Raw genomic sequence first — 18477 nt, forward strand, 5'->3', positions numbered from 1 at the left:
ATTCTGCTCGCCAAGATTTTAGCATAAATCTTGCAGTCCAGATTTATCAAGGATATGGGACGGTAATTTTTAGTGAGTAGTGGATCCTTCCCCTCATTTGGCAGAACTATTATTGTGGCTTCGCTCATTGATGGAGAAACACCGCCATTGTTTGCAGTGGAGTTAAAGAGTTTTAGGAGTGGGGGGCTAATTTGGTCCGCAAAGGCCTTAAAAAAGGGTGCAGTGAAGCCGTCTGGGCCGGGGGCTTTATTGTTCTTCAGGGTGTTAATCGCTGTTTTGATTTCCGAATCAGAGATTGGGGAGTCCAGATGGGATTTGTCAGATTCCGAGATTTTCGGGAGGTGGAGTGAAGAGAGGTAATTTGCGCAGGCATTTTCATCTAGTATCTTGTCATTTTTGTATAGGTCTTCATAGAATTTTTTAAAAGTGTCAAGGATGTTAGATTGTTTGGTGTGTGTGACGTTGCCTGAGTCTTTAATGGACGATATGGTAGTCAGTTTCTGTTTGTGTTTGAGATAGGAGGCCAACAGTTTCCCTGCTTTGTTGCCCTCGCACAGTTTCAGGGCCTTGAATCGGTTAACCCATACCCCCGCCCGTTTGCTGGTGATGGTGTTATATTCATATTTTTTCTTGGTCAAAGTATCAAAGACGGAAGAGTCAAGCGGGTTGGATTTGTGTTGGGTTTCGAGTGTGGTAATCTGCTGCTCTAGATCTACTAGCTCTTTATTGAGAGTCTTGTTTACCCTTGCCCTGATTGTGATGATGGTCCCTCGGATTGTGGCCTTCAGAGCATCCCACAGGGTGGTAGGTGTAGTGTCGGGGGTGTCATTTAAAGAGAGATAATCCTCAATGGCCTCCGATATTAATAATTTGTTTGTGGGATCTGCAAGTGTTTCGTCATTGAATCGCCATCTCCTAGGTGGTAAAATCGATCTGGAGCCAGCTAGTTTGGTTCTGATGCATGCGTGATCAGAGACTAATTTGGGGGCTATCTCTGTCTCCTCTATAAGGTGTGTGAAGGGGCTTGAAACTAATATGAAGTCGATACGTGAATAGGAATTGTGAGGTGCAGAGTAAAACGTGTAGTCCCTACCGTCTGGATTTTGTAAGCGCCACGAGTCTTTCAGGTGGTATCTGTCACATATGCGAAGGAGGGCGTCATGTGATCGGGAAGGGTGGAAGGCACATTTGGATTGCCTATCGAGGATCGGGTCCAGGGGGAGATTAAAGTCACCTCCCACTATCAACAGATCATCAGTAGGGATAGGTTCTAGGGACTGTGAGACCGATTCCCAGAAATCTGGGTCGTCTGCGTTTGGGCCGTATATATTTAGAACATGAATAGGGTCATCTTCCCTGAGGAGATTAGTAATGGACAGCCGGCCTACTTCGTCGTGGGAGTGTGAGATTAGAGTAAGGTTTGCTTTTTTCGCTAAGATGGTAATAACCCCTCCTTTTTTGTGGGAAGCTGGTGAGGACAGGATGTGTGATGCCCAATGAATATTAAGGAAACGTAGGTCTTCCTCGGACAATTTGGATTCTTGCAACAAAATAATGTCACCCTTTGATTTGGTGATATAATCAAGAATTTTCCTCCTTTTTACCGGATGGTTTAGGCCCTTAACATTGAGAGAGACTATTGTGAGGTCGTCGGCCAACGAGTTTATCTTAGCCATTGGGGATGAGGAACGTCGTTGAGATAGTGCGCTGTGATCTAAGGCAGGCAGTGGATGAAACCCCCGGCTGCACAACATGTGGGACAACGTGTGGACTCATAGTGGACTGTAAAAAAATACAATTGACATTTGTGACATAGGTAACCTTAAGAACAAAACAGCATAGAACGTACAGAAAGGACATTAGGGCTCTTTGGACCCTTACAGCTCCCTTTTCTCCCCTTCCTACCCCCCCCCTACTCCCCACCCCCACCCTCTGTCCCTCCCTCCCTCCCCCCCAAAACGTACATCGGGAGTGCGACGGCAGACCCGTGCAAGGCGGAGTTAAGGGATACATAGAAGATATCTAGAAGCTTCCAGTCTTAAAATAAAACACTGTTGGTATAAAGCATGAGAAATGTACAACAGTCAACTAGTACAACCATCCCTGACGGTGAGTTGAGATGTCCTCGAACTTACCCTTGAGCCTGGGCTGAATGAATAACTCCATAAAACCAATAATCTATACTCTAGAAATTCAAAACATTGTAACTGTCCTGTGTTGGTCAGCACATAGGAGCATTTTCTGATCTATAAGGAACAATATTGTTACATCAAAGTAGCCTATAACATGAAGAAATAACGTACTTGAGGAGAACCCGACTTTAACAGGACACTCATACCCAGGGCAAAAAGTCATTACATTTGATTGCCATTGTATATAGCAACTTATTGAAATCTTGGATTTTTTATCATTTGAAATGGCTGCTTACAGGAAATGAGTTGGAAGGCCCTATGAGAGTTGCCATACACGTGTTTAAAAAACCTGTAAAGTGTTCTTTTGGAATTGACATGCAAATGAGGTGGGCTAGTATAATTTATTGATGACTAATAGTAAGAAGCCTTATGGACTAGTGTTCATCTTCTATTAGATTGTTTTTTTGTGATCCTGAAGGTTTTACCTGATCTTAAATTTGGAAAGTACAACATTCAGTATCACATGGACACTGTTTACTGGAGCATATGCAGGATCTTGACACATCTGTTGAACTGAGGTTTTTTAAAAATTTTGTTGGAACATGTGGCACTGATTATATTATACATTTCTGGACAATATTTTTAATTGTTGTGAAATTGTTATAGAATGTGCTTCGGGTATCCAACATGCACTATAAGGAAGAATCTGTGTTCTGAAATAGTTGTAATGTTTTTCCTAGTCCATATATGTGCTTCAGGACCAACTCTAAAGACAGGCCGTTTGTATGTTTAAGGTCAATTTACATGCAAATAATCTGTTTTAATAATAAAACGAATTGACAATAGGTGAAATTGTGTTTGTGAAACCATTTATCCAGCATATTTTTACCCCACAATGCTGTCATATCGTGCACCTGTGGTCCTACTAAGGGGTCTAGGATTTCTTATTCTAGGGAAGAGATAGCTTGGAAAGATTGAGAGAGCCCATAAACTCCCTAAGTTTGTGGATAGTGAAACATTTTTTAATAACCGATTCCCACTATAGAAATGGTGGGCAATTTACTCCTGTCAAGGGCAGGATTAAATCCCTTCCCAAGGTGGGAATTGAAAAAAAAAACTTTAATGTACTGGGGGTTAAAGGGCAGATCTTTCTAGACAGGGCTAAATATTATCCATATGACAATAAAATAAACCTAAAAAAAAATAAAATTCCACAAGTTTGAGTGTGTAAATCTGAGGGTTCAGACTTAAAAATAAGAGTTAGGGGGTACACATTTTTCAGGGCCTTTTGAAAATTCGTGAGGTGACTAGCATAACAGGCATTTTAGAGGTCCAAGACAAATTTTGCCTATATCCCATTTATTGCCCTAAACTACTAATGAAGACACAGACATATCCTAACACTTCTACTTCACAGTGGTGAAGAAGTATGAATTAGTGCATTTTCAAATCATGACGTTAAGGAGAAACAGATTAAAAAAGGTAGTGATGCAGGAGACTGTTTGTCCTTTTTAAGTCGAGGACTGTAGGCTGCGCTTGCGCAGTTCGGTCCGGAGATTTAATGTTTCTTAGAATGGGGACTGAACCCGCCCCTCTTCTCCATTGGCTGGCTTCCTAAACGGAGGCCAGCCATTGGAGGAGAGGGGCATCACTCCGTTCAAGCCCCGTCTTTTTCCCGATTCGGGGGCGTCTTTTTTCGCTTCTTTCTTTTTTTCTTTCTCTCCTCTTCCCATTGGCTGGAATTTTACCTTCCAGCCAATGGGAAGAGGAGAGAAAGAAAACCACGCCCCGAATCAGAAAATTACGCTGCTTTCTCCGAGGCATTTCTGCCTCGCCTCGGAGAAAGATGGTGGTGTCATGGCGTTGTGCAGGTAAGTTTTTTGCCGGCTGTTCCCTTATTGTGCCTCTGTTCCCTCGTGCTTTCCGCACCTCCCCTCGTGCGTCTGTTCCCTCGTGCTTTCCGCCCCCCCTCATTGTGCGTCTGTTCCCTCGTGCCGCCCACTCGTTGCTTGTTACTAATGCTAGCTGTGGAAAACAAGTGTTTTTGTTAGAAGGCTGGCGGCCTTGGCAAGTTACCTCTGCAGTGTCATTTTTATGTGCAAATACTACCAAGCATGCATCTTAATTCCGGGTGCGTGCTTCTCCGCCTCCCCACAGACGAAGCCCTGGGTGTGTAATAACAGCCGGAGCACACAGCTCCACAAAGCCCCCTGAGCTCTATGCCACATGCTTGGAGTGCCTCGCTAAGACCTCTGCAGACAGCCTGTCATATCCTCAACTAACAACTGCAACAGAGGGCCTGATACCCGCCTCTTCCACTTCAAAGCCTGAAGAGGGCATCATGGGCGTGACGTCTCCTCCAATCCCCACATCAGAGCACCGCCGCTACTTACAAAAACTGTTCGGAACTGAACCCTAATTGTCTGGCCTGCAGGTTCTGTGAGTTTGACCCAGCCATTTCAGGCTAGTAAGCTCAAGGATGCGGACGTTTCCCTTTCCAGTTGTATTTAGCTGATGTGGTCTTTGTTCGTTTTTTCCCCTTTTCTTAATTGTGGTGTTTGCAGCTGGAAAAACTATGGATCTCGACAGATTTAGACCACTCCTTCGGATATATATGCACCCGTGCCCTTTGCACCATTGCGTCACATGTGTCAACTCACCCTCATTTGGTGGGTGTTACCCTCTTTCTACTGCTATTCACCTGCCTGAAAATGGCTCCATAGACTTTAATGGCGTCACCTGATTTTATAACCAATATCACCCACCCCCCATCCCCTCATAGTACTCATTCCCCATTCACCGTAATGGGTTTACCCTCTTGAATGTCTGACACTACCCGTATTTTTAAGTCAAAAGGTTGACAGGTCTGCAGAGTGCATTGGTGGGCCCTGAGTTCCCTTCAGGGATCGCGACTGCAGGCAGAGAAGACTCGTGCTTGCTGTCCTGCCCCCCCTCATTGCTCGTGCTTGCTGTCCTGCCCCCCCTCGTTGCTCGTGCTTGCTGTCCTGCCCCCCTCGTTGCTCGTGCTTGCAGTCCTGCCCCTCCTTCGTTGATCGTGCTTGCTCTCCTCCCCCCTTGTTGCTTGTGCTTGCTGTCTTGCCTCCTCGTTGCTTGTGCTTGCTCTCCTGCCTCCCTCGTTGCTTGTGCTTGCTGTCCTGCCCCCCCTCGTTGCTTGTGCTTGCTGTCCTGCGCCCCTCGTTGCTTGCTGTCCTGCCCCCCCTTGTTGCTTGTGCTTGCTGTCCTGCCCCCCTCGTTGCTCATGATTGCTGTCCTGCCCCCCTCGTTGCTCGTGCTTGCTGTCCTGCCCCCCTCGTTGCTTGTGCTTCCTGTCCTACCCCCTCATTGCTTGTGCTTGCTCCCCTACCCCCTCGTTGCTCGTGCTTGCTCTCCTGCCCCCCCATTGCTCGTGCTTGCTGTCCTGCCCCCCCTCGTTGCTTGTGCTTGCTGTCCTGCCCCCTCGTTGCTTGTGCTTGCTGTCCTGCCCCCTCGTTGCTTGTTCTTGCTCCCCAGCAGCCCCTCATTGCTTGTGCTTGCTGTCCTGCCCCCCCTCATTGCTCGTGCTTGCTGTCCTGCCCCCCTCGTTGCTCGTGCTTGCTGTCCTGCCCCCCTCGTTGCTCGTGCTTGCAGTCCTGCCCCTCCTTCGTTGCTCGTGCTTGCTCTCCTCCCCCCCTCGTTGCTTGTTCTTGCTGTCTTGCCTCCTCGTTGCTTGTGCTTGCTCTCCTGCCTCCCTCGTTGCTTGTGCTTGCTGTCCTGCCCCCCCTCGTTGCTTGTGCTTGCTGTCCTGCGCCCCTCGTTGCTTGTGCTTGCTGTCCTGCCCCCCCTTGTTGCTTGTGCTTGCTGTCCTGCCCCCCTCGTTGCCCATGATTGCTGTCCTGCCCCCCTCGATGCTCGTGCTTGCTGTCCTGCCCCCCTCGTTGCTTGTGCTTCCTGTCCTACCCCCTCATTGCTTGTGCTTGCTCCCCTGCCCCCTCGTTGCTCGTGCTTGCTCTCCTGCCCCCCTCGTTGCTTGTGCTTGCTGTCCTGCCCCCCCTCGTGGCTTGTGCTTGCTCCCCTGCCCCCCCATTGCTCGTGCTTGCTGTCCTGCCCCCCCTCGTTGCTTGTGCTTGCTGTCCTGCCCCCTCGTTGCTTGTGCTTGCTGTCCTGCCCCCTCGTTGCTTGTTCTTGCTCCCCAGCAGCCCCTCATTGCTTGTGCTTGCTGTCCTGCCCGCCCTCATTGCTCGTGCTTGCTGTTCCCCCCCTCGTTGCTTGTGCTTGCTGTCCTGCCCCCTCGTTGCTTGTGCTTGCTCTCCTGCCCTGCTATTGGCATTGTAAATGACAATGCCATTTATTTATGTTTAAAAAAAAAAACATAAATAAAAATAATGTCATGAGCAATGCCAATAGCTCTAACTTTAAGAATGCCGTGGCCATTGCATTGTAAATGCTTGTTATTAAATGCCAATAAGTTAAAGAAAAAAAATCTTAACGTCTCAATTCTTCATTCTTGATCCAATATGGGTTCATGTAGTGACTATTTTTATTTGTTTTTAGGAAGACGAACTGAAAAAGGAAATTGAGTCAAGCGTAAAGTTAATGAAAAAGACTTGTGATGCCTTCGAAAATCTGGGACCCTGTTTATTTGAGAACAAGTGAGTTTTTTTTAATAAATACTGACATACTTCAATTCACAGATTTTTATGTCATGAAGAATTGCACTGTTCTTTGATTCGTCCAATCTATATTTGACTAACCTGCCCAAAGATTTCCATCAAATAGCGGTCAACCACACTAGCATTACAAGTTGTCGTCAGCTTGGTCTGTGAAGGTGAAGGCAATAAAGGGATGTATTAGAAATCTTGCATTGCTAATGTTAATCTCCATGGCAAAATGCTCTCCACTATAGCAAAAACTGGCGAATTAATTTACACCAAATTTTTTTAATCTGTTTTTATTGGTATTTCCTATAAAATTACTTCTGGTAAATGCAATAATGGAATCCAGGATTTACTACATATTTTATATCTATGTTCGAATAAGGAGGTAGTAGAGGCTAGAAACTGTTTTATGAAACCTATTGTTATTAGATATAGCCTTTACTTTCCTACTGACTTGATCGCTTTTTTGAAACCTCCACTGAATGAATTTATTTGCTATAATTTGTATAAATTCATGAAATCTGTTTTATTCATGTTTTAAAGTAGATTTTTTTAAACATGTTGTATAAGGTTTTCATTAAAAAATCTGAATCAATATATTTTATTTAAATAGTTGATCTCAAAAGAGATCTAGATCTAAATAAATTAAAAAATAGAATTTGATTTGAATTTAAATTTACTTCAGGTATTGCTGTTAAGCTGTGGGGGATACGCATAATTGGGGCTGTGTGTCTCTGCTTTAATTTGGGCATTTCGTCATTGTTTCTGGTCTCAGCTATTGATGCATATAATTTGTACCAATCCCTGGAAATTCAAAATTTACAGTGACCCCCTCCTTGTACAATGCATCACTTTCACATGATGTAATTTGATGGCTGCTACCCACTGTTTGATATGCCACCCTGTAGGGGAGTTCCAGTTCATAATGATGGGCGGCTTCGCTGGTATCAATAACAAATCAGCAAATTTAGTTCCCGCCTTTCCTTAGTGGGTGCGAGTTACAAGGCCAATAAGTCAGGCTTCTGGAGTATTGTATGTCTACCTTCCTGATACAGTCTTTGGAAAACATTTGAATCAGTGCCGGAACTGGGCCACAATGAGACACCCCCACATTATGTGATAAAAAATCAGCATTCTTCTCATGACAATGGGAACACCGAGATGTTTCATTGTTGTATTTCGTTGATCATGTGCGGGGACACATGACCTCTGTGTGATTGGTAATATTACATTTTTTGAAGCCTGACATTGCAAGAGACTTTCTAAGGGAATGTAAGGAACTTATCTAAATTTCTGACACTAAAAGGATGCTCTAAATCTTTCTCCCAGAGAAGTTCAGTTTCGTTAACAGGAGAGTAAAAAAAGTCAGTAATGGTCTGTGCAGCTATGTGAAAAGCTTACGGCCCATCTCCATGTTAAAACAGTTTGTATGTAGCCAGGTAGGTGAGATTCTGCATCAATGATGTGCCAGTAAGTATACATCAGAGCCAATACCACCCTGTGGATCAGAAACCCAACAGATGGAAGATCTGATCCCACTAGTTTTGCTTCAAAGGGGATCAGGGTTCCATTCCCTAACAGGTCTCCTGCTATGGTACGTTCTGCTTGCTTCCGTTGAGCTACTACTATGCTTTCGCTCTTTGACAGCTGAGCAAATAAGCATAGGGCTGAGCGTTTGTCACACACTGCATGATACTCCATTGACAATATGGCATTACTCTTATGAGGCAGAGTGAGGTATTCTGTGGCCCAGGCAGATGCAGGACCAATTCAGCAAGGTGGTCAATTTTTACTGACTTTAAAGCATTCCCAACCATGCCCGGATATAAATGAGCCAACCAACTGAAAAGGCACAAGTTATTTAGCTAAAAATCAAGTACTCCTCGGCCGCCCTGGTCTGTCAGTCATTTTAAAGTAGCTAAATCACTCTAAGGCAGCTTCCATTTTAAATCAGATACAATAATAAACTGTCTAATCTTTTAAAATGTTGCATCAGTAAATGTGTAATAATAGAGCAGCTGATTTAACACTACCATTTTATTCAAAGCTATTCAGTTTGCTCCTGTGAGAGATAGAGAAAATCAAAAGGGGACCTGTAAATGGAGTGATCTTACTGCCTTTCCTATATTCCTCTCTAATATGTCAGCATCGGTGTGATAAACCTGTACCCCTAAATATCTAAAGTGGAGGCTTCTGATTTAGGAAGACTGGCTATGGAGTTATCCCATGTTGATGGGGCTCTGGGTTTCAATGGGAAATTATTAGTTTTGTCGAGGTCACATTCAGACCTAATAAGTCGCCAAAGGCTTCAAGTTCCCTAATGACCTCATAGATGTTGGTCTCTGCTTCTCGCAAATATAACACGAGATCATCAGCATAAAGTGAAACTATTTTGTATGCCGTTCTATTTGGAATTCCCCATGCTATGCCAATTGAGCAAAGTCATGCGGCAAAGGGCATGATTACTAGAGCAAATAGGAGGGTGGAGATAGGGCCTCCTTGCCTGTTCCCCAGCATACTAGATATTACCCCAAGATCACTTGACCAGTGCGTACTCATCTTGTCAAGAGGTTGCACAGGACTTTAATCCATTTATGAAGGTTTCTCCCAGGCTGAAGCGGTGCAGTACCTTGTCAAGGAATCTCCAGCTAAGGGAGGCAATGTGAGGCAGTAGTCGGTTAGCAAGATTTTTCACGAATATCGTATAGGCCTCATTCAATATTGAGAGGGGGCGGTATGCTGACGACTCCTCTTGGGGTTTTCCTGGCTTCAGGGCGGATGCTACAAGTGCCTCCCAAATCATGGGGAGGCGCATCACATGTTCTAATGCTTCATTATAGAGCTTGACCATCTTAGGTGCTAGTTGATCTCTGAAAGATGTGTAAAACTCAATAGGTAGGCTGTTTGCCCCAGAAACCTTACCTTTCGCCAGCAGAGATATTGTATATTTCACCTTCTGTAAGGAAATTGGTCATCCAAGTTCTGTTCTCACCTAGCGCACTAATTTAGGCAATGAGATATATTCAGGACAGTAATCTATATTAGAGTCTGGTCTATCATTACTACTAGCCTATAGCCATTTGTAGCAGTCTACAAACTCTTTGTTAATTGTTTCTTGAGACTGCTGTAGAGACTCTCTATGTCCACTATTTTTGTTACGGTGGACCCTTGTTTTGTCTGGTTTAACTAACTAAACTAGAAGTGTGCCGGATTTATCACCTTCTGTGTGCAGGTGAGCTAAATATGCTGCGTAGACAAAGCAGTTATAATGCTTGAATAGGGAAGCATGCTCTTTATCTTCCTTCAAGGCAGTAAGATGTTTTGAATCGTCTACCATCCTGTTCTCAAGGTCATGGAGCAGTCTGTCAAGAGCATCTAGCTGATTGATAATTAGCTTCCTGATCCCTACAGTTGTTTGTATACAATGTTGCTAAAGTGTTACTATTAAAGCCTCCCATATAGTGGAGTGTGAATTGGTTGAGCCCTCATTTTCTTCATATCAATGTTCTATAAACTCCCTGATTGATGCACAGAACGCTGGGTCTTCTAGAGCATTGTGCTGAAGCCTTCATGTGGAATTCAGTGTTGTGCCTTTTCCCCGCAAAATGTGTCACATTAATGGGTTATAATTTGATATGGTTTTGCCTACATATTCTGCAGCGCCCACCCCTGATAAGAATCTAGAATGGCCAATGAAATGATTCAAGTGGACATGAAAGTCATGAACTGCCAAGTAATAAGATTACTCCTGGTGAGTCGGATGCTTATGACACATATCTCTTGGACTGATCAGTGCTTTTTTAGTCTCTGAGGACCTTGTCTTTGGTATGCACTGGAGTATTTGGCAGTGGGGGGTGAGACGCATCAGATGTCCACTTGATCTGATACCGATATTAGTACTTGCACTATTGTGCATTTCATGTTTCTCAGCCATATGCTCACCTTCTGGTATTACCGCTTCGCTTTTCCTTTTGTTATCATTAATTTGACTAGGCCAGGAATGTCTCAGTACTCTCCCCATGTTCATTCTACCATCTTGTGTCTTGACAGTATTCTGAAAGAGATTTGCGGTTTTCATTGGTTCATTAAATTGGTCGAATTTCTTGTTGCCAGTAGGGGCTTTAACTTTAACCCACTCGCCTACTTTGAAATTATCAACTTGGACCTATGCAATTGATCAAATCTGTTCAACAAGCTGCTTGCAATTCCAACTCCTTTTTCCTCCACTGTTGACTAGCATCAACCTTCACCCAACCTGTGTGCCACTTCATCCACCGAGGTACTAGCCTAGAATTGGGTTTGATTCCTTTTAACAGCTCAAACTGAGTCATTGTTGTGGACTGGTGAGGAGTTAGACAATACGCTTCTAACCATCTTAAGACCTCTTGCTTCCAACACAACCGTAGATCTTGCCAGTTTAATACCTCCTTTAAACGTTTTATTAAACCTTTGATATAGGACACACAATTTGTGTGCAATTCCATTGCATTTCATAAATTCCTTCATTTATTTAGAACAAACTAGTACCCCGTTATCAGTCAAAAGAGTATTAGGTAGTCCCTCTCATTTCAAAACTTCCACCCAAAACTTTAAAACTGCTGTAGAACTGATGTCTGAGACAAGCTTCATTTCTGGCCATCTAGAATATGAAATAAATAAATAATGAATAATTATTGATGAAAACTAAAAGGTAATTGGTAAGAAAACTCCATATCCATGAGGAGGCACTTTAATTCTATGAAGTTAGCCACAGCATTTCTGTCCAGATAGAGTGTGATTTGGAAAGTCAACTTATTGCTCAATAACAGCAGAAGCAATATATTTCACAGAAAAATGCACGGGATTCCACCCCTTGGTGTTTGGAGTTCTGTTGCTGATAGTGTTTCGATGTTCACCTTTTGTGGGGTCATTATTGAGTCTATATGTGTTCAGTCAAGTTCACCATTTTAATACAGAAGATATATTACTTCTGAATTCTTCTAATTTCAGGATGTTGATGAAATATACAAAAAAGATGCCCCAAGTAACAGTTGAGTCGCTTATTAAAATTACAACTGGAATGGCATCTGTAGGACAAAAGTGCTGTAAAGTACCTCAAGAAAAACAGATGTCCTGCTCTGATGGCGGAGTAAGTATAAATATTATTGAAACTAGTCACTTGTTCTTCTTAAATCTGCTGTATCTTTCAAGTTATGGTAAACTGCACTCAAACGTTCCCTCTGTCTTTATGCTGGTTTGCACTAGAATCACCCCAAAGGCTTTTCGTATCAGCAGGAATTCAGTTCTTTCCAAAGGGTAACTGAGATTTCCTTTTAATGTAAAATACTAGTTACAGATTATCCACCATCTATAATTGTTGACAGAATCTCCTAAAATATTTGCTATTGAATGAAAGACACATTGAATAGGCCATCTTAGTGCAAGGTTTATCAAAATGTCCTCAAGTAGAAATTACCAGCGATGTTGCCACATGGTGTGCACTTCTTGACCTCTGGGTTACATCCCAATATTACTCCACTGTTAAAAGTGTTGCTTTCATGTCTAAGGTTTCATAGTGCTGTTTCTAGCATGACCAAGCACTTTGCTAAACCTTTCAGCCTTAGGGTGGTCTTCCCCGCAAACATTTTGCCTTCACCCTTCCTATTTTTGCTGAGCTAGTTTTTGTTGGCCTTATGACTTTGTGCACTTTACCACTGCTAGTCAGTGCTGACGAGCTTGTGCCTACTCCCTAAAACATGGTAACATTGACTACACCTGATTTGCATACTAAATTTACTTAAAAGTCCATAGTAAAGTGGTATACCACATACCCAGGGCTGGTAAATGTAATAATACTAGCAGGCCTGCGTCACTTATTGTTCCACCCACTCAGTTAGCCCCTTAACACATGCCTCAGGCCTGCTATTGTAGCCTGTTTGCAGTTTTAAACTGACAGTTCGACTCAGCAAAATGACCCCCATCAAATCTAAAAGTGCCTTTTTATTACATATGTCAACCCTGAGGTAGGCCTTAAACAGCCCTTGGGCAGCGTGCATTGTAATGAAAAAGCTGGGCATGTACTTTTAAGTTTTGCTTGCCTTTTCACTATTGTGAGGTCTACTTCTCCGATAGGATAACAGTGAGTTACCTTATTACATTTAATATGTGCTAACTTATGATTGGAAGCCGGTCAGAAAGTCATATTTTGTATCTGAGGAATTGAAATGTAAAATCCTCTTTAATGGTAAAGTAAAATTTTAAGTTACAGTTCTGAAAATGCCACTTTTAGAAAGTTGACATTCATTCTCTTATTCTAACTATTTGGTGACTGCAGCCTTTTACTCGGTCACATGACTAGGTGTAGATGGCAGTTGACCTTTGTGCATTCCTTCCAGACAGAATCACAATTGGGTGTTGGCAGGATGGGTAATCATAGGTTTGATGGGGTGGCAGAGCTGTCATCTACCACACTTGCATTTCAAAGGCACTGGCTCAGCTCACACACACACACACACACACACACAAAGGACTTCACACTAACGTATTGTGCCCCCAGACATATATCAAGGCAAGGAGGCAGGGAATTCCTTACATCTCTGTAGGGGTAAACTCCAGAAGCTTCGTCCACTGCAAAGTGGGCAGCAGGTGTAAAATTGGGACCCTCAGACACTATTCAGATCACTTCTGAAGCTGTGGAAGACTCAGAAGGAGTGCTAAAATGACAGCTCTGCTGCCCTACTGCTCGGTTTCCTACATCCCTGTTCCCTGAGTAAGAGGGAGTGGACATGCACTCTTTTAGCCCTAGACCACAGAGTGACTCCCAGGGCTAGTTGGGTGGCTGCTGATCAGAGCCTGAGTGACAGAAAAGGCTACAACCATCTTGAACTCTGCAACTGGACTATGCCCTCTTTGAGTCCTACTGCCCAACCCCCCACAAGTGCTGCCTCCCCAGTCCTGGACCCTTGGAAGTGGGTATAAAGGTGCTCTGCAACCACAGCTGTGGTCCCTCACCAGAAGTGGCACACCATGACAGAACCCGGAACACCATTCACAGGTCCTCTTTGGAACATGACTCATCCTTGGAACATGCACAACGTGAACACACCTCGACATGGACCTTGCACTGTGGCACTTGCAGCTCCTCATCAGAACACACACAGCATGACACAACTCAACATTGACCTGGTATTTCAACCCTAACAGCTACTCATTGGAACCAACGCAGCACGATTCAACCCATCACAGAGGACCTCCACATTGTTCCCTCGAACTGCTGCTGTGCAGCCCAATGCTCCACATCAAGGACATAAGGGTAGGCCTGGGTGTAAATTTCTGCCCCGCTTGAGGAATTTGGGAACTCCACGATTTACGGAGAATGCAGAGTTCCCAATAAATACTACAGGCCAGCTGCCTGCGAGTGCCAACAAGATTTGCCTGATGCCGGCGGGTGCCAACAAGACTTGTCAACTGCCAGAGAGTGCTTGCAAGACTTGCTGGCTGTAAGTGCTGCTTTAGGCCACGCTTGCAACATCCAGTGCCTTTTTTGTGAAGACAGTAGGCGCGAGAGAGTGCTAGTGGCCTCAGCAGCATATGGATGCAACCTCAAGCAGATTTTGTTCACTAGTGCCGTTCGCTCGCGATTTAGAGCACAAGAACACATGTTGCATTGCCGAGCATCAAAAACGTAGCGCGAACTGGAGCGTTGAGCAGCTCCGCCTGCGCCAGGTATTATGTATGCAGGGAGGGCATTCTCCGCAAAAAAATCTTGTAGGAGTGGCCCAGCGAAATCTATGACATTTCGCTGCGCCACTTCTAGGATGCCAATGCATCAAAACCTTACGCCTGCCCCATGTGAAAGGAACATTGCTGGAGTTGCGTCAGGCTTCCGACACAACTCCAGCAATGCACCACTTTTTGCGCTGACAGATACGTCAGTTATACTGACATATCTGTCCTTCCTTGCGACATGATGCGTCATATTGTAAATATGACGCATCATTGGTGTCGCAAGGAGGGCGCACTGAGAAGTGGCGCATCGCTGCTTTCATGCAGCGATGCAACACTTCTCGTAAATGAGCCCCGTTGAACCCTCAGTTAAAAAAAGTCAGGAAGGCCAATGGGAGTATTGGAACCCGCTGCCTGGCATATAGGTGCTGCTCCTGATGAGTCAAAGACGAAGATGAATATGTAGAAAGTCAACACTGATTTTTGACCTATGGTGGAACATATTTGAATAAAAGCAAGGCTTTCTCATGTGATGATTTAATGCTGGTCCAACCGTTATCCTTTTAATTTGACCCAGCTTGCTTTAGATGTCGGCACTGACTTATCGTAACCCCATTTTACAACAGATCTTTTAAAATGGTTCTACCTACCTATGTACCCCTTGTGCAATGTTCTGTAGTCAGAAACATCTACTGAAACTTTCCATTCTCTCAGTTTACAGCTTCTTGAAAATAGCGGCTCCAGTAAATAGTCTTCCCAAAAGTAGCACCACGAAAACAACTTTTGGACTAGAAGGAGATATATTCTCTCACTGATCTAACAAATGTCGTGGACATATTGATTCAAGTAAGGGAGTGGATCTAAATCTCACAAATCTTCAGCTTCATGGAGTACAATCTCTTTTTAACATTCTTAGCTTGTTCTGAAGGGAAGAACAGTGGACACAGCAGTTATTTTCAAAATGGCCACTAGCACTCATTGGAGGGTGATCCTCAACCAATTTGTAAAATATTCCCACAACCTCCACCCTAACATTTACCTCACAGTGATGTTGTTTCTGTGTCCACAACTCTCTCGTTGTTTCTATATGTTCACACCACAAATGGCGAGGACAGGTGTAGGGCACAGAGCTCATCTCCACACCACCCAGCCTTCCCATCACCTTTTAGTCCAGCCTAATAAATTTAAATAGATTTTTACTGGACATTGGACACTATCAGCCTCATTTATGTAAAGTGACGCACCGCTGCGTGAAAACAACGGTACGTCACTTTTCACTGCGCTCTCCCTGCGACACTAACGTTGCGTCATATTTACAGTATGACGCATCATGTCGCAAGGAGTTACAGATACGTCAGTATTTCTGACGCATCTGTAGGCGCGAATGTGACGCATTACTGGAGTGTGTCACAAAAGTGACGCAACTCCAGCAATGTGTACTTTCACATGGGCAAGTCCCATGTTGTTAGTGCCTGCGTCAGTCTTACACCTGCCATGAGGCAGGCGTAAGATTTTGACGCATTAGCGTCCAAGAAATGGCGTAGTGAAATCTTATAGATTTCACTGCGTCACTTCTATGACTCTTTCTTGCGTCAAAACGCTCCCCTTGCATACATTATACCTGGCGCAGGTATAATGTGGCGAAGGGGTTTACAAAGTGACACATCTACCAAGATGGGTCTTTTTGTAAATATGGTGCAACAAGGCACATTTTTTACTCCGCTGGTGCGCCACAAAAAGTGACGCACCAGCGGTGTAAAAGTGACGCACGCCCTCATAAATAAGGCCCTATGAGTGTGTCAGGAACCCCTCTTCCAAATGAGACCCAAGGGCATTAGAGCACCTTTTATGAGCACCAGGTTATGTTAAACATTTTCCTTTTCTGGCCATGGGGAGATTTAGTGATTTTCCCAGAATCACAGGATGTTGAACAGAGACTATGACTGGAACCTGGTCCACAGTGCCAATGTTGGCAGCTCTGTTGTTAAGCCGCGTCTTAAACTGTCTTTCAAAGGACTAAGGTTTTTAGAATTGCTTTACTAATAATTGTGCAGACATTGCACACAGATCAACTCTTTTGTCGTTTTTGGCCATTGTGTGTTCGTTTTTGAAGCCTGAGCAATAAAAGTCTTTCAGGAAAGCAGTCTATAGATGTGAGGTTGAACTGTGTACAGAGGTGTAAAAAAGATATAAAATGATTCAGTTGAAGTACAAGTCTCATTTTGCCAAAGAAATTGGATGGGGGTCATAATGTATCATAATCGTCATAAAGCTATATATAGACTGCACAAATCTGATTATAGATTTAAATATTTCAGGCCAAAATACTATTAAGATTTATATTTACTACTTGCTTCAATTCATAGCTTTGAAAATCAAGTCTGGCTCCCCGAGAGATCCTATTAAACCGAGAAATATGAGGGAGAGTATGGACATTCTGGGTCCTTACATTAGGCACCTCATCAGACTCTCTTTTGAGGTGGGAGTAGTCCCCCAAAGGTGGAAAGAGGCAGTGGTTGTCCCCATTAAAAAGAAACCCGGGGTTAGCGGCAGCCAGTTGGAGAATCTTCGACCAATATCTCTCCTACCTTTCTTTGCCAAGATCGTGGAGAAGGTGGTCAATGTTCAGTTAACTGATCACATGAATCAGGCCAGCCTACTCCACCCCACGCAATCGAGTTTCCGGGCTACATACTCCACAGAGTCGGCGCTGCTTCTGTCCACTGAAACCATGCACCGTCTGGTCAATGCTGGACAGACGGTGGCACTGATTCTGTTGGACTTTAGTGCGGCATTCGTTACCGTGGTCCATCCCATACTCCTTCAGCGCCTAAAGGAGAGTGGATTGACCAACCTGGCTCTGAAATGGCTAAGCTCCTTCCTACAGGACATGAGCTTTCAAGTATCCCAAGGGCAGTACTACTCCAAGAATATCAGGTTAGGGCAGGGGGTACCACAGGGATCTATACTTAGCCCTACGCTTTTTAATCTGTATATGGCCCCTCTGTCTAGTATCATTGAAAAATACGACATCAGTGTTGTGTCATATGCGGATGACACGCAGCTTGTCGTATCTTTGTCCCAATCTCAAGAAGAAGCTGCCGCTAACTTTTCCGCATGCCTACAAGAGCTTGCAGTCTGGATGGCTAAAAACTGCTTAAAGCTAAATGGCGGCAAGACCGAGGTCCTAACTGTGGGCAAGGCCCCCTCGATATGGTCACCTAGTTGGTAGCTGCAGACTTTGAGCACCACCCCCACCCCTAAGGAGGAGGTTAAAAACCTGGAGATGTGGTTAGACTCTACTCTCTCCTTCGATCAACACACCAGGACGGTGGTGGGAAAGTGATTTGGCATAATGAAGGGCCTTCGGAAGACCTTAGGGGTCAGATGTAGGTAAATACTATTTACCTATTCTTAAATACCGAATCATACAGATTCGGTATTTAAGAATAGGTATATAGTATGTAGGTAATTTTTCCATAAATTTTACCGAATCTGTAAAATTCGGTATTTACCGAATCGGTATTTACCGATTCGGTAATTGCCATTCATTCCTATGGGCCTCCAGGCCCATAGGAATGAATGGCAATTACCGAATCGGTAAATACCGATTCAGTAAAAAGGGGAATACATTGAAGGGTGGCAGGGTGTCACTTTGACACCATGTTGCACCCTCAATCGTCTATGGGTGCACATGTTGCAGACATACATGCCCTAAGGGCATGTATGTCTGCAACATGGCACTGTTGGAAAAGCAAAAAAAATGCTTTTTCAAAGGTTTTCATTATTTACCACCAACTTGTAGTTGGTGGTAAATAACGAATCCTTAACTGAGGAATGCACTAACTTGAGTGCTCCCTACATCCTGGATTCGGTAATTTACCGAATCGGTATGTTAAGAATTCAATAATTTACCGAATCCATAAATTACCGATTCTGTAAAATACCGAATCCTACAAAAATGCCACCTACATCTAAAAAGCCCAATACCGGTCGGTAACAGCCGA

The 18477-nt window shown here is 44.0% G+C and overlaps 1 protein-coding gene across 1 annotated transcript in view; it reads left to right on the forward strand.

Annotated features, from left to right (window-relative positions):
- LOC144818524 (serum albumin-like) overlaps positions 1 to 18477 on the forward strand; it is a 236275-nt gene that overhangs the window by 167340 nt on the left and 50458 nt on the right. Inside the window, exons 10-11 of the mRNA XM_078676034.1 lie at positions 6663 to 6760; positions 11756 to 11894. Coding sequence (XP_078532160.1) covers positions 6663 to 6760; positions 11756 to 11894 — 237 coding nt within the window. The remainder of the gene's footprint in view (positions 1 to 6662; positions 6761 to 11755; positions 11895 to 18477) is intronic.

This window comes from Lissotriton helveticus, chromosome 2_1, assembly GCF_964261635.1.
Source record: "Lissotriton helveticus chromosome 2_1, aLisHel1.1, whole genome shotgun sequence".
Lineage (NCBI taxonomy): Eukaryota > Metazoa > Chordata > Amphibia > Caudata > Salamandridae > Lissotriton > Lissotriton helveticus.